General features: G+C 41.3%; 3 protein-coding genes across 7 annotated transcripts; 2 read left to right on the top strand and 1 right to left on the bottom strand.

The window, feature by feature from the left end:
- Positions 1-7,358: 7,358 nt before the first annotated feature.
- cdkn1d (cyclin-dependent kinase inhibitor 1D) lies at positions 7,359-10,903 on the top strand. Its single transcript, XM_028953868.1, has 3 exons — positions 7,359-7,590; positions 9,525-10,006; positions 10,187-10,903. The coding sequence occupies exons 2-3, from the start codon at positions 9,529-9,531 to the stop codon at positions 10,243-10,245; spliced, it is 537 nt and encodes a 178-aa protein (XP_028809701.1). The 5' UTR covers positions 7,359-7,590; positions 9,525-9,528; the 3' UTR covers positions 10,246-10,903.
- A 2,534-nt stretch (positions 10,904-13,437) lies between these two features.
- Positions 13,438-21,703, bottom strand: slc37a3 (solute carrier family 37 member 3). 3 transcript variants are annotated; one of them, XM_028953860.1, is made up of 15 exons: positions 21,590-21,703; positions 20,645-20,812; positions 20,113-20,227; positions 19,785-19,877; positions 18,971-19,054; positions 18,739-18,884; positions 18,556-18,652; positions 18,350-18,434; positions 17,396-17,616; positions 16,471-16,612; positions 16,247-16,348; positions 16,112-16,159; positions 15,877-16,028; positions 15,266-15,331; positions 13,438-15,179 (listed from the first exon to the last, which is right to left on the bottom strand). In XM_028953860.1, the coding sequence occupies exons 1-15, from the start codon at positions 21,661-21,663 to the stop codon at positions 15,087-15,089; spliced, it is 1,686 nt and encodes a 561-aa protein (XP_028809693.1). In that variant the 5' UTR covers positions 21,664-21,703; the 3' UTR covers positions 13,438-15,086. The 3 variants fall into 3 exon arrangements, with proteins under 3 accessions (XP_028809693.1, XP_028809695.1, XP_028809694.1); XM_028953862.1 differs by having other exon boundaries at positions 21,598-21,683; XM_028953861.1 differs by having other exon boundaries at positions 21,586-21,661.
- On the top strand, positions 20,072-26,309 carry LOC114764331 (ras-related protein Rab-19-like). Of its 3 annotated transcripts, none has more exons than XM_028953867.1 (5): positions 20,072-20,233; positions 20,490-20,653; positions 22,299-22,825; positions 23,699-23,882; positions 23,960-26,309. In XM_028953867.1, the coding sequence occupies exons 3-5, from the start codon at positions 22,634-22,636 to the stop codon at positions 24,235-24,237; spliced, it is 654 nt and encodes a 217-aa protein (XP_028809700.1). In that variant the 5' UTR covers positions 20,072-20,233; positions 20,490-20,653; positions 22,299-22,633; the 3' UTR covers positions 24,238-26,309. The 3 variants fall into 3 exon arrangements, with proteins under 3 accessions (XP_028809700.1, XP_028809697.1, XP_028809698.1); XM_028953864.1 differs by having other exon boundaries at positions 23,948-26,309; XM_028953865.1 differs by lacking the exons at positions 20,072-20,233; positions 20,490-20,653 and adding an exon at positions 21,904-22,184 and having other exon boundaries at positions 23,948-26,309.
- The last annotated feature ends 324 nt before the right edge of the window (positions 26,310-26,633 follow it).

Raw genomic sequence — 26,633 nt, 5'->3', positions numbered from 1 at the left:
CCCTCTGAGCTGTCAGCACAACCAGAGCTCACACTGTACACGTTCAGACACGTTAGGGAATGTGAGTGAACACGGGCTGTAAAGATAACAAAAGGCCACAGAAAAGGGTGTGTGGCCTGAACACCACAAGTGAATACAGAAGTAAAAAAGAAAGATGGGAATGAAAGCCGCACGACCATATGGAAACAGATATTCATGTGTGAACTAGAACATGCAGTTCATCATTGTCAATTTTAGTGTAAATCAATTTGCAGCATGGGAGGAAACAGAGCAGAATGACATGCTGCATCAACCATTCCTAATACACAAACTACATGTGTTCGAAATAAAATCCAGAAATCATTTACGGCAGTAAGCTTATGGGAACAACTACACCTGCTGGTCACAACTATACTGCTGGTCACCTGGTTTAGTATTGACAGATACATGAACACTGGCCAAATAAATCTACATATAAATTGCAAAGCTTAATTACATTTAAAACCTCTTACAATAGCTGTAATTCAATGTTATCAAAATAGTTCAATATTATACTTATTTAATTTAAAATGTCGCCATTATACCATATTATGCAACCAGGTTTGGACAAATTCTAGATGGTGAATCAATCAATATCAAACATGAATGGACTAGAAAAATATAATACAAAAGATCCCAAGAGTCGGTGATCTACAGTTACTCCAAGGTTGTGTGTTGAGAGATCTGAGAGGTGTTCAGGTAAATAGCAAGATCCTGATGTGGTGAAAAATCAGCTGGAATGAATATTAGTTCTGTTTCGGGTGGATTGAGTTTTAGATGATGGGACATTCGTTGATGCATGTGAGGGTTAAATAAAAAGGGACTTGCCACAACCCAGACTCCTGACCCGTCCTTCCTGCACTATAATGCTATTATAGTTTCACTGATATCAAGTGAGGACATGTTGGCAGCATGTAACCAGTAGGTACATGCTACATAATATAGGTTTGATAGGTTTGATGTAGCATCATATGATGAATATTTAAAAAATAACCACAAAAAAAACAGAAAAACAAAAATGATATAGCAATACAGTGTGTAATTAGAGTGGTACCATTAAACTAAATTTGGAGTTAAAAATAACTATAACGTGTAATCATATTACTCTGTGAATAAATCTCAGTGTCAAATATTTGTACAAATTTCATTGTGAATTTTGACACTAAATTGAGCAGAATAAACTCTGAAAAGTCAACACTGGCCATACGGTAAAATACTCTGCTTTTGAGTGGGAGATAAACTCAACTCTTTAAGTGTAAAATACACACCTTACTGTGTAGGGATGTGTCTTACCCACTAGGCTTCCACCCTAATTTCCTCCGTTTTTCAATTACCGTTTTCACTGATTTACATGTTACAGCCAGTGATTGTATCCTTCTCCTGACTTATACCTTTCAACAATGAAATCCCTCAGATGGTTTGATGCTTAAATTTCACCTCTGTGCATGTCCTGTCATACCACTAGATGGAGCCCACGAACAAAAACAAAAAGCCAAGTTTTACTGCTTCTTTTGTAAGTGAAGTGATTGTGAAACACTGCACATGGTGACACAACGAAATGTGTCCTCTGCTTTTAACCATCACCCCTGGTGAGCAGTGGGCAGCCATGAAAGGTGCAGTGTGTGGGGACGGTGCTTCGCTCAGTGGCACCTTGGCTTCTGATTACGAGGGCCGCTTCCTTAACGCCTAGGCCACCACTGCCCCTTGGTGCCCCTACTTACAATGTTAATAAATTGCATGTATTTTTTATCTAAGCAAATGTTTACTGTGTAAAATATAATGTGCACTGAATCCATATTCTCTGTTACATGTATTCCGATGCATCCTTCTTTTATGGACATTGATTAAAGCCCAATTTGTGCATCAATGCCTTCTGGTGTAATGATGCTAGGCAGACAAACTACTCAAAAACAACTTTGTTTTTTACTACTCTGCTACTCTGTCATCTTTGTTTTGTCATTGTTATTCTCTCTTTCACACAAATACACACAATTTCTCACATACACACCAATGCACATAAGAGACACAATTTTTCAAGAATTTCTCAAGTTCTCACTTTCTCAGTTCCTCTCTGTGGAACTTCAGCAGGCCTCAGCTTCCTGGCCAACTTTTGAAAGAGACCTCGCACAACTGGACCCGCACAAATGCAACAAAGTCAGTTAACATGCGAACACATACTGACATCATTATTTTTTATTTTTCAAGAAATTATTTTATTGTACATTTTTGATTGTAATTTATAAATTATTTAATGTGCTTTTTTAAAATATAGACATTAAAATGTTTGTTCACCTCTGCTTGTCGTGCCATTCTGTAGTGCTGCTTTCTGGAATTGCAGCCTCACAGATTTGACCTTTGAAAACCCGGCAAGAGTAGCAAAAATTGAAGGAGTTGAGGCATGAGGGCGAGGAGAAGTTGGGGGTCTTAATAATCCCTCCCTGACTCACAGGACCAGATTTTTGCGCCAAATCAGGCCAAAGACCAGAATCGTCTCCCAGTCACCATCAACACCTCAGCCCCCAAGAGCTCCCCCTCCAGCCAACATCTGGAGGTCTGCTCAGACCCCATACGCTTGGGCTGGAGCTCCCCCACTGGACCCCTCCTTCTCTTCCCAGTACTCAGAAATTAAAACACTCCTGGCTTGTGAGAGTGAACCTAAATGGTTCCTTCCACCCTCCAAAAAAATATCAGCTCTGGTGTCCCGCCCCAACTCTTTCACACAGACACACACACACACACTACAGTGCAGCCTTCTTATTAAGAGGCCAGTTCCTGCTTTTAAAATGAATGGTTAGCCATACCTGTGTATCATTGAAAGATGAATTTTAATTACTGCTACTATTCATAAATGACACAAAATGTTGACTATTAGTGGATTAAGTGTATATATAAATGAAAATGTATATACACACGTATACACTTTATATACTATATATAAAAGGTGCTGATAGGTGTTATCCTGACACTAACCCATAATCAGTGTAAGTTCTAGGAATGGGTAGGCTATTTGGGTCCCATTGACATTTAAGATTCATACTCGCAGACACTAAGATACACATGTCAGAACAAAACCAAAATATTCTTTTACATCTTTCCTTTCCCGTCTACACCCTTGTGTGCTTTTGAGAAAAAAAATCTGTATTGAAAACCAGGATTTCAAAGCAGCTGAAATATCACTCATAACCACAACACACACTCGAAATGAAGCGCACACATACACACACAAAATTAATTCCACCTACACACCTTCCAGCCATCCACCAAAAAACAAACACTTCATCAACCCCCGGCTAACTCCATTTTAACCTGTGTTCCCTCGTTCTATCCCATCACCAGAGTCACCCCCTCTAGCCCCTAAACCTGCTGAAAAACCTTGAGAAGAGTAAAAAGGGAAGTCAGACACTTCTCTCAGTCGTCATCAGTGTTTCACCTTACACAAATATATATGTATATACACACACACACACACACACACACACACAAACATATATACATAAAATATATATAAAGTACAGTACATGACCATTTATGTTGGTAGATTCTCACTGAAGGCATCAAAACTATGAATGAACACATGTGGAGTTATGTACTTAACAAAAAGTGGAGACCTGGTCTCCACAGTCACCGGACCTGAACCCAATCGAGATGGTTTGGGGTGAGCTGGACCACAGAGTGAAGGCAAAGGGGCCAACAAGTGCTAAACATTTACATTTACAGCATTTATCAGACACCCTTATCCAGAGCGACTTACAATCAGTAGTTACAGGGACAGTCCCCCTGGAGCAACTCAGGGTTAAGTGTCTTGCTCAGGGACACAATGGTAGTAAGTGGGATTTGAACCTGGGTCTTCTGTTTCATAGGCGAGTGTCTAACCCACTAGGCCACTATAAACACCTCTGGGAACTCCTTCAAGACTGTTGGAAAAGCATTTCAGGTGACGACCTCTTGAAGCTCATCAAGAGAATGCCAAGAGTGTGCAAAGCAGTAATCAGAGCAAAGAAACTAGAATATAAAACATGTTTTCAGTTATTTCACCTTTTTTGTTAAGTACATAACTTTTTTGACTAGTTTGTAGTGACAGTTTACTCCTTTGAGTTTCGGTTCTCTTAAAGAGCTCTTCCTTCCTGGGATAATTGGGGCAAAACTTTGTGACGATCACTGCCACTGGGCCACTTTAAAGACGCCGTGACGTTGGTTGTATTGACATCATGTTTTCTTCAGTGATTTCTAAAGGACCCCAGCACACCTGCCCAGGGTGTCCCCTCCATTTCCTCCTGTGTAGGTTGTTGTATATTTAGAAGAGGCGGCGTACTTCCTGTTGAACTGAAACTGTACATGTCCCATGCTCTTTGCAAGGTCACATACATATGCAGACCACCAAAGAGGTGTGAGTACAGCCACAATGTGGATAAGAAAGTTAAGTTTATTCAAACAGTTTTACTGTATTACAAACTCTGTTTTACGTATAGCACATACCTATAATAAATGCATATGGCAAAATAAATGCTAAAATCCACCTATGGCCTGGGTAAATAAAACGATTCTGCAGAGTTAAATAAACGAGTTGAAGTGGAAGGTTCTTCCAAAACCTCAGAGCTCAGTGCACGATCCACCCTTGTTTTCCGTCTTTGTTCGAGGAACCACTACGATCTCAGTGTTAAGACCTCCCTTCATCAGATTCAAAACTCTGTACACTACAATTGCTCAACACTAAAGACTGTACATTTAAATATATACTTATATATATCAAGGCGAGACAGAATGTTAAGCCGACGATTAACTGCATTGTGTTGTGGGCCGTGTCAGCATGTTGCAACTGATGAAGTAAACAGATAAAAAAAAGGGAACAATGGGAGGTGGAGGTACATGCAATCAACAAACGCGCACATGGATAATACCTTTGTCCCCGAACGTTGACTCTTGAGAGACATGTCCACTGTCTGCTTGACAATTAACTGGTGCACTACGACTGAGGCATTCGTTTGGAAAGGTAATGCTTCTACCAACAAACCCCTGTGCTTTTATTTTATTTAATGACAATTCAGAGTTTTAAAGTTGTCTTACCCTGACACAAACAGAACGGTAACGGTTTAAACCTGGGACTTTGAGTTGTCTAAGGCGTGGTTTCCTCCAATGCAGATCTGGGGAACAAGCAAAGCTAAATTAGCCATGGCCGTTCACCACAATGTTCTTCATGCTTACACTTCCAGATTGCTTAGTTTGGCTCCAGCTTCTTTGTACAAGAGGATTTAGGAAATGTCTGAATTCATGAAGATACATGAAAGTAAAATGTCCCCAATGTCCAGTGTCTTCAAACGTCAAAACTTATCAGCTCATGTAAGAGGCCATCTAATAAGAGAAGATGAAGTGGCTTCCTCTCACACAGTGAAAAATAGCGTCCTCCAGCCAGCATTCCCAGGAGATGACCTCACCCTTCCTAATCCCGGCTCATTCACAAGCACTGGAACCAGACCAGTGTCATAGAGTCAAGTATGGTAATCATCTCCAGCGGCTGCAAGGAAGTTATTGAGGCTGTCCATGGAACACAAATATCCCAGGAGCCTTGTGGTACAGGGCAGTGGTGTTGTCACCCAGGTGCAGGATCATCGGGACAGTGTTCTGATGTTACTGTGGTAAGCGGGGAGTTCATCTGTCAGATGCCGTGGGACGCCATCGAGGCTTTTCAGGACTCTGCCGTCGACGCCTTGGTGGCAGATACCACGGGACATTTTCAGCGGCCTTGTGGAGTCCACCCCATTCTGACCACTACTGACAAAATATTCTGGACGAAGCGGTGGGCCATTCCCAATAAATGACTGTGAATCACGCTGCCTACTATTAAACTGTTATAATAATAATAATTGTTAATAGTATTGTTTACTGGCACCTGCAAGCACTTGTTTAATTTAATGTCCTATATGCACACTAAAATACTGGATAAAAAGGGTAATATTTCTGTAATATTTCAAATCTATATTGCCCCTGTTCTGCATGAACTGCAGCGAGGGGAGTACTTCCACAAACACAACTTGGGTCCTTTTTCCATTCTGGCGGTTCACTTTTTTATTTTATCGTGCTGACAACCTTCAAAAACTCCCTCTCAGGTTTTATACGGCAAATGAGCAGCCGTAATTACTATTATCTGGTAGTAATAATATTAATGATGGACACCGGGGTGGCAATAGCCTAGTTGCCTATCAATCAGAGGACCACGAAGACACAAACCCCACTTACTACCACCGTGTCCCTGAGCAGGACACTTAACCCTGAGTGTCCCTCTAACTACTGGTCGCAAGGCGCTCTGGACAAGGGCTTCTGCTAAATGCCATAAATGTAATCGAACACTAATTAATAAAAGCTTTATATTTTAATGGCAAATTGCGTGGAAACGAACCAAAAAAACCACTTTGGTACAAAAAAGGTCGCAGCAGGCATAAATAGGTTACTGGGTCAGAAATGTCCCCCCGTTTCCAGAAGGGGAAGAAACGCTCTCGGGTCTGAGCCACTCACGTTGCACGTCAACGTGACTCGAGTCGGCGGCACAGCGCCAAGAGAAAACGTGATACAAGCAAAACACGAGAATGTGTGTCACATTGCAGAAGGGGGGAAATGGCGTCCGGGCCAAGAAATGTGACCTACTTTCCACAGACCGGGAGGGACGAACGAAACGATACAAGTTGCACACGAACTCGTACCGAACGTTTAACTCCGGCGCGCTTCTCTTGTTCTAATCCGACGGACTTTTTCATTTTTATTTTTTTTTAATCGACGAGCGTTTTTTTTTTTTTTTGCTGCGAGCGCAGGGGCAAAGTTGCCAGATCTCGCGAGAGAAATACGCAAGAACGTGAAAAACAGGCAGTTCTGCGAAATAAATCCCCCCACACACATACACACACTTGTTAATTGTATACAAAAATTGTATACAGCTACATTATATATATATATATATATATATATATATATATATATGAAATTAGCATTATATATTAGCTTTAGTTCTTAAACTCTTTCAGTAGTAAAAAAAAAAGAATGCGCTGCACACCATGCAGACAACACACGACAATATATTGCTACCTTTAATGAAGGCAAAATACACACTAAATAGACCTTGTTAAAATGTATAATGCGTCACCTAAAAAAAAGCCAAATTTTTACGAGCGTCTAAAGTCTGGGAAAGCAAGCGTATAACATGCGTGCTCCGAAAAAAAAGGCAAGTTTATTCGCCGAAACGGGGGATTTGTACAATTGAAGCGTTTGTTTTTGGTGGCAGCGGTCCAGCCCCGAAGGGCCGATTGTTCTGATCGTTATCACGTGGTCGGGCTGGCGGTGGGCGGGGCCACGGCGTCCAAGGTTCACAACAAACCAGGCTGCGGTGCAGTGAGGGAGCCGATCCGAGCCGATCCGAGCCGACAATCACTCCTCTGAGGTGCGTCGCTTACCGGCACCGACAGCCCGCGACGATCGGGGACGCTTTGGTTTTTGGGGAGAAAACGTGGACGACTGTTGGAGCTTTTCCTCCTGCGAAGTTGGAATTGAGCACCGTTTACCTCCATCGCACGTTTGCAGCGAATGGTGAGTTACTGTAAACGCGACTGCTTTCTGGTACTCGCACTGCATGGAGGGGGTTTGAGTAGGAAAGAACCAACGACCTCATGCATCCAACCATTTGCTTCTTCTACACGGCGCACGATCCGCGCACGACGTGTAAATTGCGGCCGTGCGCGTGTTGCGGTGACTGCGGTTGACCCACATCTGACGCGAACTCCTGCTGCGTCCAAACTTGATCCTTTTTTTCTCATCGTTGTTAAGTTGTACCCACGATCGCCGTGCGACGCTGCGGAAACATTCTCTTTATTTCTGTGTGGGTTTTTTTTCTTTCTTCGCGCTAAATCGTCGCGGGTCCGTCAGGTTGTTGTTGCTGTAGTGGTAATACGATCTGGAGGCCGCGCCTACTTTTTTTCGGGGAAAAACATCTCCCGGTGCAGGAGGGGGGAGAGGAGGAGTGGGCTGACCCTCTTAGGAGAGGGAAAAAAAATAAAAAAAATAAATTTTATATATATATATATATATATATATATATATATATGTATGTATGTGTGTGTGTATGTATGTGTGTGTGTGTGTGTATGCGCTCAATGCAGAAGGAGAAACAAGAGGTATAAATTATATTTACAAAAATAGTACAATATGAGCAGTTATCAAAAATAGCTTAAGGCTCAATCACAATAATGATATTACTATATCCTATATATTGTGTGTGTAGGTAAAAAATATAAGTGATTGCATAATTATCTCAATCGTAAATTTCATTCATTAATTATCTTAATAAAGACTTATTATTTAGCAATTATCAATCAGTTTAAATGTTTAATAGTAAATATATGATTTGTATTTCATCACACTCGAACCCTGTGCACCCCCAGTATTGAGAAACACCCCCTGGGCCGAACCTGCACCATCACCGCCTGCGGCCTGCGCCGTCCCTGCCCTTGATTGGTTGGTACGCTGCAGTAGTTTCTCCATCGTGTGTAAACAGTGGTGAACAGTGACGAGTATCCCTGGACGCGCCGTTTTTTTTTTTTGCGATGTGGGGGAGAGAAACGGCTCTTTTTACGCGGGGAAAATGTGTTTTAAGGAGGGGAAGATGACATTTATTTTTTCAGCCTTTATAAGGAGGGTAGTTAGGAGTTGAGGGTCAGTCAGCCTGGTGTACTGCTACTGCCAGGTAAATTTCAACCTTTCCTTCTACCCCAACGAGACCAGGATACAGTAGAACTTCTAGAACAGAATCGTTTTACAATTATGTTTTTTACTACACTATACTATGGTGCTAAAAGTTTGACCCACTCCTAAATGTGGAACGAGTTTATATTACTAAATTCAGAGGTAGAGTGTGAAATACATTAGACAGGGCAAGCTAATTAACAGTCAAAATTTGGAATGTCCAGTGACGGTGACACATTCCTCATGCACAGGTTGGATGAAGTGACGCTCACTGTTCCCTCAGAGCAGGTGGAACAGGTTGTCGCCTAAAAGGCTCGGAGTAAAACTGGGCTGTATTTGCTGTGCATGCAGACCCATTTACAGACCAGCACAGGGTTGAATCCGGGTTGCCAGGTCTTATCAGTTTGCTGGAGTCAGATTTTTCCTTTTTTTTCACCCCATACATTCTGTCTGTGACAAAATTTTTATGCGGTTTTGTGGCTTGGTTCAAATTAGCATGAAATAGTTTGTCTGCCTCAGCTATTATTTTCCAAAACTTCCCCAATCTGGCAACGCTGCTCTGAACTTTTCTCAACTTTTCCAGCGCGTGATGTTTTCCGCAATCCGCAAATAGAGAAAACTGCACTGATTCTACACAGGCATTACATGACCAGGGAAAAGATGCTGAGCAGCATAGTATGTGCGATTGATGTGAAATGCTGAAAATCACGCGGCTTAAACCACTCTGTATCCGTTGCCATTTTCATTTGAATGTCACCCTGATGATTTGCTCTGTGCTGCAGGGACATGGCGTTGGTGTCATCTGACTCTGAGGCTGGGCAGCTGCGGGTGGAGGAAGCCCGGGGCCGCTCGTCGGGTGGGGTACGCAGGAACCTGTTTGGTCCAGTGGACCACCAGCAACTGCAGCAGGACTTCCAGCGACTGCTGCGCATGACTGTAGAGGTGGCCAGCAGACGGTGGGACTTTGACTTCCATGCCGACCAGCCCCTCTCGGGCTCTGTGGTGGAGTGGGAGGAGCTGCCGAGCCAGGATGTCCCAGCGTTCTACCGCAGCCGGGTGGTCAATGCAGATGGAGTGGCAGCAGGGTTGGGGCGGTGGCGGGGGGAGACGGTGGCTGGAGCTTCCAGAGGATCTTCTCCCAGCTCCTCCCCATCTTCTGTCTCCAGTGAGGAGTACCTGGAGCTGACGGCCAGGAGGACATATGTAGACAGTATGCCGGTGACCATTACCACAGGGGTGAAAAGAAAGCAAGCCTCCATCACAGGTGAGAGATGGGAACTACTGTACCTTAATTGTGTAGATCTTAATTGTTCAGACCATAAGTGACAACTGTACAGTGAAACAGAATCGTTAAACAAGCTTACACAAGTTGTGTTTTTCAGAAAAATCCAGAACACCTATGTCTGCAGGGGCTGTCACTCTAACAATTTTTCTCCACCCTTAGATTTCTTCGCAGTCAAGAAAAGGAAGCTCCTTCACCACAAGTGCTCTTCAAGGCCGTAGGACCAGATGTATGTCAGTGGACCAAGCCGATGCATCTTGTCTGTATAAAATGTACATAAATTATTGGCATATGTAGCTTCTTCTAGTGGACTGTTGTGAGCTCTGAGGCGGCCTTTAAAACAACAGATCTGGTTAAAAACACAAACACCTTGCAGCAAGTAAGCTAATTCACACACTTCTTTCATGTCGCGCCGTTATAAAGCAATACCTGTTTTATACTGTGAAAAGAATATCCGCGCACTCGAAAAGAAATAGGTGCTTATTGTCTGTAGCGTTAATCATGTGGTGTGGGGGGCGGGGCTAAAGAAAGCGGTTAGGATTGTAGGTTAAACTCCACTGACTCCAGTTTTCAGCACAGGCCTGAATAGTAGCAGGGAAAACTTCCTTCAATCCTGGGTGATTCTCATGGCAATGATGACATTATCACAAAATATCTCTCACGCTGTCACAATAAGTAAATATTTAATTTTTATAATTTGGATGTTGTTTTTTGTGTGATTTGTCTCAATCACAGCAAATAATATTTTTACATAATGATTTTGGGGGGTTAAAGGCACCCATCTACCTAAATGCATTGGGTGCAAATTAGGGTAAAATTCCCATCAACAACAAAAAAAAAAAAAAACAGCTTAAATTTTACCTCTACCTTTTTTCACTATAGGAACAGTCCAATTAAAAAATTAATTATATTAGTTTAGCCTACATGTATTTATTTATTATTACTTATCCAAATTGTTATTAAAGATTTTATATAGAGCCCAGCAGATTTATACAAGCAAAGCAAAATATCAATGGTACTTTTACTTTCTTTCTTTCCTTAAATCAATATATCTTTATACCAACATGAAGGGACTGTGGAACACACCTCCACCACGGTGTCTTCATTTAATAACTTCGGCAGTATTAAAAGGGCCTTTCAAATGCTCCGTTCATTTAATCACAGACCATAGTTAATTTCTTTAACTTAATAATTTAAACACAATTATAAAAAACAGCTTTCATAGCTGAACATAGTTGGATTTTATGGATTTTTTTTATGGTAAATCTTTGCGCTAACAATGTAGCATTTGAGAAATCTCTCTCTCTCTCTCTCTCTCTCTCTCTCTCTCTCTATATATATATATATATATATATATATATATATATATATAAAATAATAAAAGTACATATATATATACACGTTTTGAACTTTTTGGAATGAAGGGAATGTAGTATTGACTTTTTTAAATAATGGTTTCCATTTTGTTCTTCAGAAAAACGTGGCTACACATACATTTTAGATGAACAGTTCACAGCAGGGAAACTGAAGTGAGGCAGTTGCAGTGTGACTTTATGATTGTGTGTGTGTGTGTTTTTTTTTTATGTTCATTGTTAATATCCTCATTAGGCAGCTCAACCAGTAGACCAAAGAATTGCTCCAATTAACAATTTTTGACATCTATTGGCAAAGCCGTTCAAAATGGACACGAAAATGTAGCACAGGTCGCATATGCTAGTTACCAGACGCGAGATGGTCAACTATGAATCAGAGTCAGCGCTTGGGTGTCTTTCACCAAACAGATGCTTTTATATCTGTTTTTCTGAAGTGTTGAATATGTATGCAATAATCTGGATCATCTACCTCACTCAAAGTTCTCGAGTAAGAACGAGACGTTGGTGCCTCGCTTTGCCTGGCCCTCCGGCTTGTTTTTCCCAGAAGCAGGCAGAACACGGGGGCGGCGGTCTATTGTTAGAATGTGAGCAGCCTCGAGTCCAATTTTGTACCAGAGGAGTGCACTTCAGGCTCATAGCCAGCAGCACTTCACTGATTGGTCGCCACTGGAACTCGGTCCTGGTGTCCCTGTAAGCAGTGCACGCCCCACATTGAAAACGTTCCATCGGTCACGTATAATAATCACTGTTTACACACACACACCACCTCATATCTGAAATGGTATCTGCTATGCAGTACAACTTACAATTGCGTGCATTTTATTTTCTATGTGGTATTTATAACTTATTTTAATTCTACAATCATCCAACTTATAGAGAAATAACAACATATGTTCTTCAATATTACTAACTGATTGATTTCTTTTTGTCTTTCTGATTGTCTTTGCACTACTTTTCTGAACGTTTCTGTTCTTTTGCTTTAATGTCAGTCATTTAAGTCATTTATGGACTCGAACTAAGGCTGTTATCAGAGTGTAATTTTAAGTCAAATTGTCTGGTTTAAATATTATTAGCTCTGGATGTTGCATTATTAACCCAGTAGACATCTTTCTGTCAATTAGCATAAAAATGACCACAAAATGAGCCTCAAAATGTCCAACTTCTAAAACATAGATCTAGTTTTAACAGACAATTAACTTGACTTTTTAGCCAACTGACCTCTGCTTTGATAACAGCCTTTGTTCCCCTAAAGCTAGTTATAAATATGTTCTTTAGTAATATCCCTGTAACAGGTATATCTAAATAATGTATTGTGCCTAATATGCATGAATGAAAACAGACTGTCAAAATATTGTATAATTTGGAAATGTTATGGGGGGGACAGAGTAATATCTTTGGTTATACACAGTATTTTTTCAGTTACTGTTGACTCTGCTATGGTTGATATTTGTTGCAGCATTTGAGGATTTCAGAATAAATAAAAGATCACATTATATGCAAAAATCTTCTTGTCTTTTATTGGTGCTGTGGTAATAATGAAAGCCTGCTGTCGCCCCCTGGCGGAAATATGTTCACACGACACATTTAGACGGGGCCTGATTTATGTGTCTGATTACTTTAACCCAACTTTAACCCCAAAAAGCCCAGTGACAAAAGGGGTCACTCGTTGAATTTTCTCTATACATAACATATACTTATCTTCCTGGTGTAATTATGTGACTAAAATTGCTGATCACAGATGAAATTATTCAGTTGTCAGGGTAAGAAATTTGAGTGGTTCAATGTAAAATGTATCACCCATAAATAACCTTTTAAATATAAATGGTCTGAGGGGCATTTGGATCAACTGGGTGGCGTAGACAATAATTAAACATATAATCTAACATATTAGGTGGATTAAGAATATTGTTAATACTAACTGTATTAAGTTTAGTAGAGTTAATATATAAAACCACTGTAAATTTTTCTATGGGAAAAAACAAGTTTTTTTTTAACTAGGTATGAAATATGTGAAAAACAATGCATACAATAAAGTCAGAATAGCTGTTAAAAAGGCAATTGTATTGATGAGGCAAATGTTTCGATTTCAACATTTGTCACATATTCACATTACACAATCACAATTCAATAAAACAATTAAAAGAAACAAATTTGCACAACAGCACCGCAGGATCCAGCCCTAGTGTAGCAAACTCGTCCTGTCTGGCAGCGCATATAAATTAACTCACCACAAAGCTGTAATTCCGACATACGAGTGTGCGGCCGCAGTTATGCAATTCTCACAAAAATGGATCCATTCCAAAATCATTCTAAAACTCCTATTATGTCTAATATTATACATGTATTTAATACGGAATCATTGGTAGATTCCCTCCAGAAATTCAGAACAGAATTGCCAATATGGTAAAACTGTTTTAACATGTAAAATTACTACCCAAAAGGCAACAAAAGATAATAAAAAAATTGTTCTCATTACTATTAATATTGTACTCATTTCAATAGCAGGAGTTATAATAGAAGACTGAACTTTTTGTCAGACTCTCACCACTTCCAGGATTTCAGTTGGTCAGTTTTTTATCCCCAAATATCTCCCACAAAACAATTAATAAAAAAGGCATTTAACTACAATGCAGGACAAGAAATCGATCATGCAGGTGTAAACATATGATGTCATACGCATTCATTCAATCTGGCTTTTAGGAACAGTAACAACTAACATCCCAAATCCCGACATTCCAATTTAAATTTTGTATGTATTGTACAATAAAATAAAATAAAAAAAAAGACAAAATAAATGTGATTAACACCAATAAATCAAACTAAACGTACCATTTGACCTCATTACAAGTCTTACCCACATTCACTTTGGTCATATCAGTGTATGGGATGAATCTGTTATCTGAGAAAACATGACACTAATATCTGGTGATTCATTCACTGTGCAGTGGGAATTGGAGGGGGAGAAGTTACAGACGAGCATTTCTGATCTGTAATCTGTACTTCCTCGCTCCCGGTCACTTCTTAATATAGCATATCCTGATCTGGCTGAAACGTCTTTAGTGTTGCTTCAATATTGTGAATTATTTGACTACTATTTAAATGGTATTACATTCGAGAGCAGAACCTTGTTCAGTATGAGGACACCGAGGATGCAGCATCTCTGACAGGAACTCTCATAAACAATTAATGTCAGTTACAGTAACCACAGCTATAAATGTCATTTAGGAGAAAAAAAAAAAAAAAAAAAACACTGACGATGCATGACATGAAACTGTTGGGAGTGAACTCGTTTCCATATCCAATACTGCCATTTTATTTGACAGTTTTAACTACAAGATGCCCTATAAATGTGCATTTTTTATCAGGACTTTTCAACTTTTATAAAAATTAAGTTGTATGTAGTTGTATTAAATAACATTTGTTCCCCGTTTCAGTTCCATTTTTCAGTGGGAGTGGTTTTGACATTCCATTCTGGCTCCTCAGAAATTAGAGGGTCACATGCCCTCAAAGAGATGGCACCAAATCTTAAGATGGTTTGATAATTATATACATTTTCAGTAAATATGTACATCCATGGTTTCTACTGGCAGATGGCCTCACTGAGGCCACTGATTGCAGCTACTGACCGTTCCAATAATAATAATAAAAAAAAAAAAGATTTCAGCCAGTGGCCGCTGAGATGAAAGGCCTCACAGATGATGTGTCCGTGTCTGTCGGTCTCGCCACATGGTTCGTACCTCACTCACAATCAGGGGTGTGATGAAGAGTATGCTGCCCGCCGTCTACAAATAAAGAAATTATAATTTTTTTTTTTATTTGCCATTCTCCACGCCACAGGCCAGCCGGTGAACACTGAGCAGCTCCTTACCATGATTATGAAGAAGTAGAATACACACATCCAACCCATCTTGCTCTCAATCAGAGACACCAAGTACTGGGGGACAAGAGAGAGTTACATTATATATAACTTTCTGCAAGGACGATAACACATATTTAGCACAATTAACATACACATTCACTTGCATACATACTATGGATGTAAAAAAAAAAAACTGATGATAGTCAGGTAGGTTATTGATGAATCAGTGTCCTAAAACTGTGATCCCACTGATGCCCATGTGTACGGGTTTTGCAAGCAAAGAAAACCCAATGGAGTTCTCCCATTTTCAAAAACAATTAAAGTTTGTCCTCTGGTTTTCAGAATTAATTCCACTACTTGGTTTCTCAACAACAAGCTATAGAAAAGTAGCAAGCTGTCCTTTGAATCAGTTCGTCTCATAAGGCATAGTTGATCTGATCTAAATTTTATATATAATGCCATGAAAATTTGGACCTTAGCGTTCATAATCTTTCTATGATCCATAATTTTTAACAGTTTGCAGTATTTTTAAGGCTGTTCTTTAGGTAGTCCCTTTTTTTTTTTAACTCTTTGTGGTGTATGCAGCTATATGCATCTCTTCCTGTGCGTCTTTGTTTTACCTGTCCAGCGGCTGCCCCAATGCTGCCAGTGCCGTCCACGATGCCAGTAACTGTGGCCAGAGCTTCTTGGCTGCCTTGCAGGGCCTCCTGTCGACCCAGGTCTGCAGATATGGCCGAGCTGATCATATTGGAAGGACCACCAATGAAGAATCCTATCAATCAGCATTAACATCTGTATGAGGACATAACTTAACATTTATAGACCATAAACAGGGGAAAATGCGGTTTATCCAACCTGTTACAGCCAGGATGGCTGCATTCTTCACTTGGTCATTAGGGGAGTCTGTAAATACAAGAGGAAATGATCATAGTTACAATGATATTGATATTTAAAAAATGATATAAATAAATAAATAAGTTTGTGACTCACGACTGTATCCCACTAGGGAGCCCACAGCCAGAAGGAGACTCACAGCCAGAACTGGAGCTCTCTTTCCCAAAAAATCAGAGATCAAACCCTGCACTGTTCCCCCTGTGGGTAGTAAGGAAAGAAAAAGGGCAAATGATAAAATAATTTTATTATTATTATTATTATAATCTTTGTACCCACAAAGAAAAAAACCTATAAGCACAAGACACACTCTGAAACCCTACCTATGATTCCACCCACGTCATACCACACTGACAGGCGGTCTGCCTCGGCCTCCTTCCATCCAAAGTTGCTGCTGAGGTAGAAGGGTAGCCAGAAAAAGAAGGAGTAGTTGACCAGCTTCAGACAGGCGTAGGCCAGGGAGTACTGCAGACAAAGATGGCGAGAACGCAGCGAGTCAGAATTTAAATCCGCTTCACCACAGGATAGTGCGAATTATTCACGTAGACCCTGTTAAGAATGAGCTCTATAATCCACTATAACCCATAATATGTTCTTTCCACAACAGTATACTGTATGTGTGTGTGTGTGTGTGTGTGTGTGTATATATATATATATATATATATGTGTATGTATTTATTTCCAGGTCTCGAAAGGAGGACATGTCCGTGGAAAATAGTATGTCTGGTCACCCAAAATGGGACTTGTCTCTCTTCTTCATGCTAGCCACTGTTGATTAAAATGTGAGCACAGAAAAAAAAAAACGTGACCCTTGACTGACCCTTGATCTGCATACTGATGTAATCACAGGCGTACATATCTGCAGTCATGCTTCTATCTGTGTCCATTCCTTACAGAACGGTAGTTAGGATAAACTCGTCATTTCTGCATTGACTCCTGTTATCAGACAGGCACCTAAAGCTTTGTGTATTGTTATCAGAGGACTGAATGCAACTGCTGAGTGTAACTGCTGAGACGGATTCCACACATCAGCACTTTGATTAGATGGATTTTATTCTTCATAATATAAAGCGACCTGCTGAATTATACTGTCCTCAGTATACAGCTCTATGGTAGGTGCTTCCTGTGCTGATTTTATATGGTATAAAACTATAGTGCTTCGAAGCACTGTAACAAAGATGCTTCATCTTTGCTCTCCTTAGTTAATGAGATAAAAAAATTGGACAAAAAAAATATATCTACACTCACCGGTATCACACCCGGGAGACAAAAAGCCTGGAAGAACCCAATAGCTTTCGCTTGAGTTTTGGGATCTGAAGGAGGTTGTTGAATTGAATAGTATCCCCCAACGCTGACTTCCTCTTCATCATCCTCATCTCCCTCCTCCTCCTCATCACTCATGAGTGGCCTGTGGCTGTCCCGGTCCACCTCAACTGGGATGAGGCCTGTTTCAGAGTCTATACTCAGACCTGTAAGGCAGGGCATGAAAACATAAGGCACACCTAACCGGCCATTTTACATTAACATTAACAGCATTTAGCAAATGGCCTTATCCAGAGTAGTTACAGGTACCATCCCTCTGGAGACACTCCAGGTTAAATGACTTGCTGAGGGACACAATGGTAGCAGGTGGGGTTTGAACCTGGGACTTTGCAGGCTTCTGGATAAGTGAGTATTACCCGCAAGGTTACTACCACCCTACTATTACACACAAGGGGTGAGAATTATATGGGTGTAAGTGACATGCCAAAACCAAAAAAAAAAAAAAAAAAAAAAAAAAAAACATATTTTGATCTAATTTTTTCTTTGACCACATACATAAAAAGTTCAAAAAAAGCTCTTTCTACATTTCTAAATTCGAAAGTCGCAAGTGCATTTTCTACAACAACTGTTTTTGTGTCATTTGGTTTTCGTTATATTAAGAATGATTCATTATTAAAAATGTATTCATAGCCAATAGAGCTTTTATTTGCACAGCAATTTCACCCTAATGTCATTTATACCCAAGTTAGAGAATATAACAAAGACAGCAGTTGTGGTTGGATGTTTTATGTTCTTTTGCCACCATGTGGGAGGTATAGCTGCCAGTGCATTTACTGCAGTATCAACTTCATCTTAGATCTACACTGTGGCTAGAAACTGCATAGCCAGTGTTTCTAATGAAGAACCAGAGTGTTAAAAAAAATCCATACATCTCCTTACCAACTTCCTTGGGGGAGGTGAGAAGACCAAAAAATACCACCACACCCCCAGCAAACTGTACCACGGATGTCACCAGAAAGGCATACTGCAATGAGCACACACAAAAGTAGAGATATCAGAATTATGAAGTTTTAAGAGTAGAATACCTTCTATTTAGATAAGTGCATGTTTTGTATCTAGTTGCCACTTCTTCAACCATATTTTACCTCATATCCATACTTTAGGACACTTGAAGCCAGGAATGCTCCGAGGATGTTTCCCACAGAAGCACAGGCACTCCACAGGCCGAAGATGAAGCCTCGGCTGACGAGGGAAAAAAAACGAACAATTGAAAGGTTATTACAGTTTTAAAGCACATTTACATTCAGCAATGAAAAGATGCCAGTTACCCTGATTTGCCAAACCAGTTCCCCATGACGGCCACCACGCAGGGCCAGACCGCAGACTGCAGCAGGCCGTTCAGCACCCATAAGGAGCAGTAGAAGTAAATGTTGTAAAAGTTTAGCCACTCGGTCAGGGTACCAAACAAGAACTCCTACAAGAGAGTCGGTAGTGAAAGGTAAACGGAGGGGAAAAAACGAACACCCTATAACTACATGGATGGAAAATACCAGAACTCACCACCACGGCTGAGCCACATAAACCAAATGAGAGCACATAGCGAAGGTTAAGGCGATCCCCTATCACCCCGCTTATATACAGTCCCTGAGGGCAAAAGAGAATCAGAAACCACAAAGAATCAGTGGACGTCCAAACCTTAGCATTTCACTAGCACAGGGAATCGCATTTGTGATGGGTATGATGAGTGACTGTTGAAGCCCTGTGGCCTTATCCACATTATCTGCAGAAGGTACAGGTTTAAACCCCAGTAAAGTGCAAATGACTATATACTACAACATAAACGGTAGTGAACGGGAGGATGCGCAGATGAGTGTCCAAACCTTTGTAACTCAGTCATATTAGTCAGAGATGAATTGGTTTAGCAAGGGGAAGATCAATAGTACAAGGAACTATACATGGTGAGAAATATGAGAACCGGCTATAAACAAGTTCACATACCAAAATGCATGTTCCTGATCAGCGTACATGTTTTGAACTGGTTTGGATGCACCAAAACTATTATAATTAATTAACTAATTACAGTGCTCATGCATTGGACGCTTTGACTCTGCCTAAACTCCAGTTCCTCATGGGTAGTTCCTAAGTAGAATGGACTCCTCTATTCATGCACATGTAGTAGTGCATGTTTGTGTGTGTGTGTGTGTGTGTGTGGTTAGAGTTACAAATTGATGCTTGAGCAAATCATTTCTTAGGTTAGGAAATGCTAATTATGTGGAACGGATACACCACACAGGCAATGCTGAAGGCCTGCAGGCAGAGCACATTCACCGCGTTTTACGTGATCGGATTGCGTGTTTTGGGTGTGACCACTCACCACAGCATAGGAGAAAAGGAAGATGGTGTCTAGTGCCCCAAGAAACAGAGTTGCTCCTTCCGCATCTGCAAACAACCGATTGTCCTCCCATGTCTGGTCCAAGGTTTATAAAACAGAGACAGAATTAAAATCTTATCCATAGACATTTAAAAAAAAATTTAGAACCACAATGTAGGGGAAAAAACAGACCCAAAATCTGCTGACGGTTAACAGGAAGTAGTATGCCTGCGTGCATGCACGTTTGTGTGTCACCACTGCTGTCGGCACTGGCCGCCTTAACAGTTAAAAGTGAAGCTGCAATCAGAGGAAGCAGAAGAACGCGCGTCACCTCGGAGGGAGAAAAGGCAGGTGAGCCGCTGTTCCTGGCCGTGGGCGTCCACTGCGCCGAGATGCTCACTTTCACGTTGCTGAAGGTCTTCCGTGAGGAGTGCAACAGGACGTAGCTGCGGGTGAGGATTTCGCACACAACGCCACAATTAACGCGATGCACGTCCAGCTATGCAGGCCGCTAACATGGTTAGCAGCTATGCTACTAGGAAAGTAAACTACTGCATTTTACAGCGTCCTGTCCTGAGCTAAAACCAGCGCCACACGTTCGTTAAAAAGCCTTTAAGGAGATTAATTAACTTGCTATATTGTATTAATCAGGCTTTTGGACTGTAGGAAGTTACTAATCGGTCATAACTTAAGTTATGATCTCCACAGATCTCCTGCAGGAAACTGACGTCGAGTCACACAGAACATTCACGGCTCAGGAACTCCCGTACGCCAGCGCGGCATGTCGCAAGCGCAGCGCGCAGTCAGCTGACCCACAGAGGTCCAAAGGTCAACTGCGAGGGCAGCAGACACACGGCGTTTACCTAAAGAAGGTAAGGAGGAACACGACCAGATGGTGGTGGGTGTACTGCGACAGGAAGCCGCAGCGGGGGGGCGACATCACAGGGGTCTTGAGGAGGAGGAAGGGGTGCAGGTCCTCAGGGGTACAGCGTTGGGACAGGGAGGAGGAGCGGCACACTACAAGGCATCCTCTACACGGCAAACAAATAAAACAACAAAAACACACTGAGGAACTGTGGCTAAAGCGAACGAACGGTCGCCTTTAACAGTGCATGGTGGACGGTACAAAAAGTTTCATATATGGAAAGATGGTACATACTGTGCAAAAAGCGCTAGTGGGTAACACGTTCAACTATGAACCAGAAGAGCACAGTCACAGGTTCAAACCCCACTTACTGCCATCGTGTCCCCGAACAGCTACGCTGAACCCTGAGTGCCTGAGTGTCCCCAGGGGGGACTGTCACTGTGACTACTGACTAAGTAGCTCTGGGCCATAAATAAATTAGGTGTTCCCCTCTAAAGCAATATAAAAAAAACTAATAAGAAGTTACATTACAGTAGATGCAATAATTAAAAAAAAAAGACAATTATTGTGCCACGCTGTGGGCGAGGGGCTAAAATGCATCCAGCACAGACGAATTAATTTCCTACATTTTGGTAGATGACAAATCAAAACCGAAAATATAGCGTTGCGACGCGTGAAGCGGTGGAATGCCCAGCACAGCCTGCTCTGCGCACCGAGATTATGAACCAGAGCCCGCAACGGGGCTTCAAAATGTAGCCGGACAAACAGCATGTGAAAGTCGGCGACAAAAAGAAACAGCTGGGACAGCAGGAGAAACAGATAACATCGACACGGACCATCCCTCGCATTAACAGCACGTCGACATGTTCGCATATTTAAAAAAAAACCGAGAACGCTGCGTGAGGGAGAGAAAGATTGAGACGCGTATTTCAAACACACCTACCGATTTACCTCCACCGATGGAATCGCCGTCGTGACGAGAATCACCCCATCAGCCCACAAACTACAAACATTCATCTGTTTTATCACTTCCGCCGCCTTTCGCAATGTATCTTGGGTATCGTAGTTTTTTTTTTTTTGCCCGGGGCATTCTGGGATCGGTAGTGAAAATCAACCTGGTGGAGCATTTTATAAGCATAAAATTAGATAACATTCTGGAAAGAAAACCGAAATTAACATTTTAGAACGTTTAATTGGCCAAAACAAAAAAGCATAATCTATGATTCTTACAATTGTTTTATAATTATGATGTAATCTTGTTATTACTCTAAACAGGCCATGTACATATGGGAATATAGTTTCCGTGCATACCTGTTTGTCATGTGCATCAGTTTAAATGTTTCATCGAATGTACCTGTAATTGAAAATGCAATTCCCAGGCCTCAGGATATGGGAGGGTTTATACCTGCTCGGCAAGGTGGGCGGACCTCTTGAGTGTTGACAAAAAGAGACTGGAAGAGGCATTTAATCTGGGCGGGGTGAATAACAAAGGAAGGCAGATACGGAACAAGGTGAAAGGAGAGGCATGAGCAGAACAGGTGAATGGAGGAAGACGCTGGGGACAGATTTAGAGTCAAGAAATCTTCCAGCACGGAGGGGACAGATCAGACTGGTCACATTTTAACTGAGACTCTTCTTGCTTTGTTGCACAGGAAACCACCAAGGACAAATATGTCAAGAAGGGTCTGAAAAGGAATGCATTTTTTTGGTGGACAACTGAGACCTGAATTCTGCTGGAAACAGAAAGCAGGAAAAAGGGAAGCAGATATCAACTAACAGGGTGACAAAAAATTACTGTTCTGACACTGGGAACTGGACTCTCACCCAGAAAAGAAGCTTTTCAGACACTGCTAAGTCCCAGGACCTGTGCTTTTCAGCAGAAACTTTCATTACTGTGAAGTTGAACCTGTACCAACACAAGGCTCATATTTACAGGCCAACAAAGGGGGAAAAAGCAGCAGACCCAGATTCTGTACAAACTTTGGACATGCAGACGGGATCCGAGCCAGACGAATACTTTGATTTCCTGTTCAAGATCATTCTCATTGGGGACTCAAATGTGGGCAAGACTTGTATGGTCCAACGTTTCAAAACTGGTGTCTTCTCAGAAAGACAACAGAACACCATCGGGGTTGACTTCACTGTTCGAACCCTGAACATTCAAGGGAAGAAAGTCAAGGTAAATATTAGTAATGTTGGTGTATTTGTTGTATGCCATTGCATTCAGTGCTGTTGGCATGTCTGCATTGTTGTAATGGCACTTACTCTAAACAAGTCTGACCAGCTGTCCACAAGCTTGGCTTGTTCTGCGGGTTTCATGCACGTCTGTTTCCTTTTAGCTCCTGGCCGCATGCTGTTATGAGTAAAAAAAAAACGGTAACAGAGGTTACTACTTCGTTGGTTAATGGATGGAGGCCATTTTTGATTAAGGGTTTGGCAAGGCTGTCATTCTATAGACACGCCTATAGGCTGAATGGTTTAACAACCTGTTTAACTTGGGAGGAATCTGCGGCATGCATGATTTGATTTTTTTTTATAAATATATACTCCTACAGAGCAGAAGCACCACTGGACACATAGATAACTTTAATATGCAACCATAAAAAAAAAATCTTATCATTACTCCAATAGCAATCACACAATGTTGAACTGACATTTTTAGTGGTTTACATAATAATGTCTACACCAAAGAAGGTTTAAATTGGTATATTTGTGTTGACACTGCATAACATTACGGTATAGTACTGTGCATTAGTGACACAAAACAAAAATAATGTGACTGGTGTCTCCCAACTCCCTACTCTGCAAATCAAGTAAGTGTGTTACGGTGCGGGTTAGAGATGTTAATCTGGATAGGGATGCGGATTATTGCAGGACCGCACACATTAGACAAAGGAGGCAGCTGCGCAGAGGAGTCTCCGGGGGCATTTTGCTTAGTTACCGTGGAAGGGCGTCCTCGTTAGGCAAGACAGACAAATAGGGGTGTTCCAAGTTGCAAGTGACAGGGCCACACATGTAGTGACAATCTCACCGTGTTTCCTCTCACCTACAGATGCAGGTATGGGACACGGCCGGCCAGGAGCGTTTCCGCACGATCACTCAGAGCTACTACCGCAGCGCCCACGGTGCCATGATAGCTTATGATATCACCCGCAGGGCTACATTTCAGTCGGTTTCGCACTGGATTCAAGAAGTGAATAAATTTGGAGCAGCCAATGTATTAGTAGCTCTTATAGGTAAGATGAGCCTTCAACTCTTTCACAAAAGCTGTAACCAATTTTTTTTTTATTCTAACCAAAAGTTCTTAAACCAGGCAACAAATGTGATCTGGAGGAGGAGAGGCAGGTGCCGTTTGAAGAGGCCTGTAATCTAGCGGAGCAGAGGGGCATGTTAGCTGCTCTGGAGACCTCAGCAAAAGAGGCCCAGAACATAGAGGAAGCCTTTCTGATGATGGCCAGGGAACTGATGGCTCGCAACGGGATGGCGATAAAGCAGCAGGACCAACCCGACACGGCCCGTGATCTCCTGAGAACAAACTCCCGTCCAATCAACAGTCCCACACCCTCAGAAAAGGGACGGACCTGTTGCTGACACAGATTGGCAAACGTTCCCCTTTTGATTGAATGAAGAGTGGTGATGTGTGAAGAATGAAGTATGTTTTTGGATACTTGAGTGACTGATAATTGTGATATTTTGCCTGGAGAGAATCAATAAGGTTTTTAAGGTTGAAGTGAGAACAAAAGAAGCAGACTGCACTGCAGGTTCAGATCAGATGCACCTTATGAAGCTCATCTATAGAGAGATTGAAGGATGTAATTATTGTATTGAATTTAATGTGTTATATGAAGCCTTGAATGTCCTATAGACTGAAACCGAGTTCCTTGGAAATTGTTCTCCAAACACTGAAATAAAAATGGATTTTTAAAAAATGCCCATAACACAGTGTGACTAGAGGGCACTGTTCACCCATTATCAGTTCTACAGAGTAGACCAGAGGTGCTTCACATGCATTTCATAAATTCCCCACACAAATCAAACGGCATGTGGGCTGTCTCACAGACACGTCATTAAGTGCTTATAACAAAGGCAAGACCTCCCGAACAGCACGGAAGCAAGACATCCGAAGGGCTCTCACCCTTTTCAGTGAATGTCAACATATGCTCCTTGGAGAAGTCTCACATTTGTAAACACCAGAAAATGCTTAAAATATTAAAACAACAGACAAATTGAACATTGAATTAGATATTGTCATTGTCATTAGGTAATTTTCCAGAACTAACCATGCAACCTTTGAAATATTCTTTAAAAAAAATCTATTTCAATTTCGACAGACTTTGCATGCAGACCAGACGCACTTTTATGTTCCTACAACTCAGAGCTGTCTGGCTTTACGTTAAAACATACATTTGTGTTAAACCGTATCAGATTTTTTACTCTGTGGGACCCTCACCTCACATGATTATTAATTCCCATGTACTGGATAAGACCTACATTATCATGGTCGCCATAAACTTCTTGTGGAAAAAGTGACCCGATGTGGCTATTTGCAAAATCCTATTATTAAAAACATAAAAAAAATATATATATATATTTTAAAACAATTTGTATTGCTCACACACAGAGCAATAGCATGGTCATGTTTGGGAGTGTTTCTTAGTGATGGTGCAGTTGAGCCTTGAAAAATATGGCTGACCATAATTGCTTTCAGATATATCTCCTGTCCTGTCATGTGATGGAATGATGGAACAGAGTGGAGCCATGAGTCATAGTAATGGTCTGATGGTATTTTATTTATATCTTTATTGAAAATAAACACAGTCATATATTCAGATGTGACATCGGTTTGTAAAAGTCTCAAGCCAATATTTTTCTTCAGTCTCCCATATTATATGCACTAATGGAAATGGCAAGTTCACATTGTAATCTCGGACTATTCTTTGTAAACCATTTGTGATGTTTCCACATTATTATGGTATTATTAATAAAAACATAATTTTGTGTGCTTAGAAATGTTAATTCTGGAAAGAGTTCTGATGTAAGCGAATTCGAGACTGGTTACAAGCTGTGGGCGTGTCCGAGGATGTAGAGTCTAATCAGGGACGTTTGCAGTCTGCCATGTCTGCCAAGGCCAGTTTCCATCTGACAGACACAGACTTACCATACGGTCCTGGGAACCAGTCTCTGTGTAACACCCCCCCCCCCCTACCCCCGCCTCTATCTTCCTCCATCAGTGTTGAACCAGATGGAACCGCGTGGTCCACACAGTCCCTACGTGAACTGGCTTATGGAAGAAACAGAGGAGCCCCAGGAGTGCTGTGCAGTTTGGTGTAATGAGTTTTGCAAGTCTGTCATGTGTTTTTTTTCTTTCTTTTACTCTTCACATGTTCGCCACCCTCAAGGAGATATTTTACATCTGCATTCATTTCCGAATAGTCAGCATTTCGCTAATAAGAGGCATTTCATATATGTTGTTATAGTGTATGGTTTTATGTCAGCACCAAGTAGCTAGTCCAGATTGCCGGTGATCTGTTAGCTCTCATTCTGCAACGTCCATGTTTCACGTATTGTGCGTTATAGCATTTTCATTTGCTTTGATGTCTTTTGATAGTTTGTTTTAAATGTGTGTTTTCTGTCAAAGGTAGTTGAATGAAGTGACATGAGAACATGTAGACTTTAAGATGTGATGCACATCAGTAATACTGTTTTCAGTAAAATGTCAAATCTTTCCAGTGCATGTAGATTCCTTTTCTACAATATCAGGAGGATCTGCCCATATCTTTCAACACAGGCTACCCTAGTAATCTCACGACTGTTACTACCTTCTAGCAGGTCTACCGAGTGCCTTTTGACCTCTACAACTAAAACAATGCGACTGACTCATGTCGGTCATGGCCCCTAGGTGGTGGAATGAACTGAGCACTTTCAAATGGCAGCTTAGGACCTTCCTCTTTGGAGAATACTTAGACTAACTTGTAACTTTCTTATAG

The sequence above is a fragment of the Denticeps clupeoides genome, chromosome 15 (assembly GCF_900700375.1).
Source record: "Denticeps clupeoides chromosome 15, fDenClu1.1, whole genome shotgun sequence".
NCBI classification, from domain to species: Eukaryota; Metazoa; Chordata; class Actinopteri; order Clupeiformes; family Denticipitidae; genus Denticeps; species Denticeps clupeoides.
The sequence above is the reverse complement of the archived record's forward strand: the minus strand, read 5'-3'. Positions and strand labels throughout refer to the sequence as shown.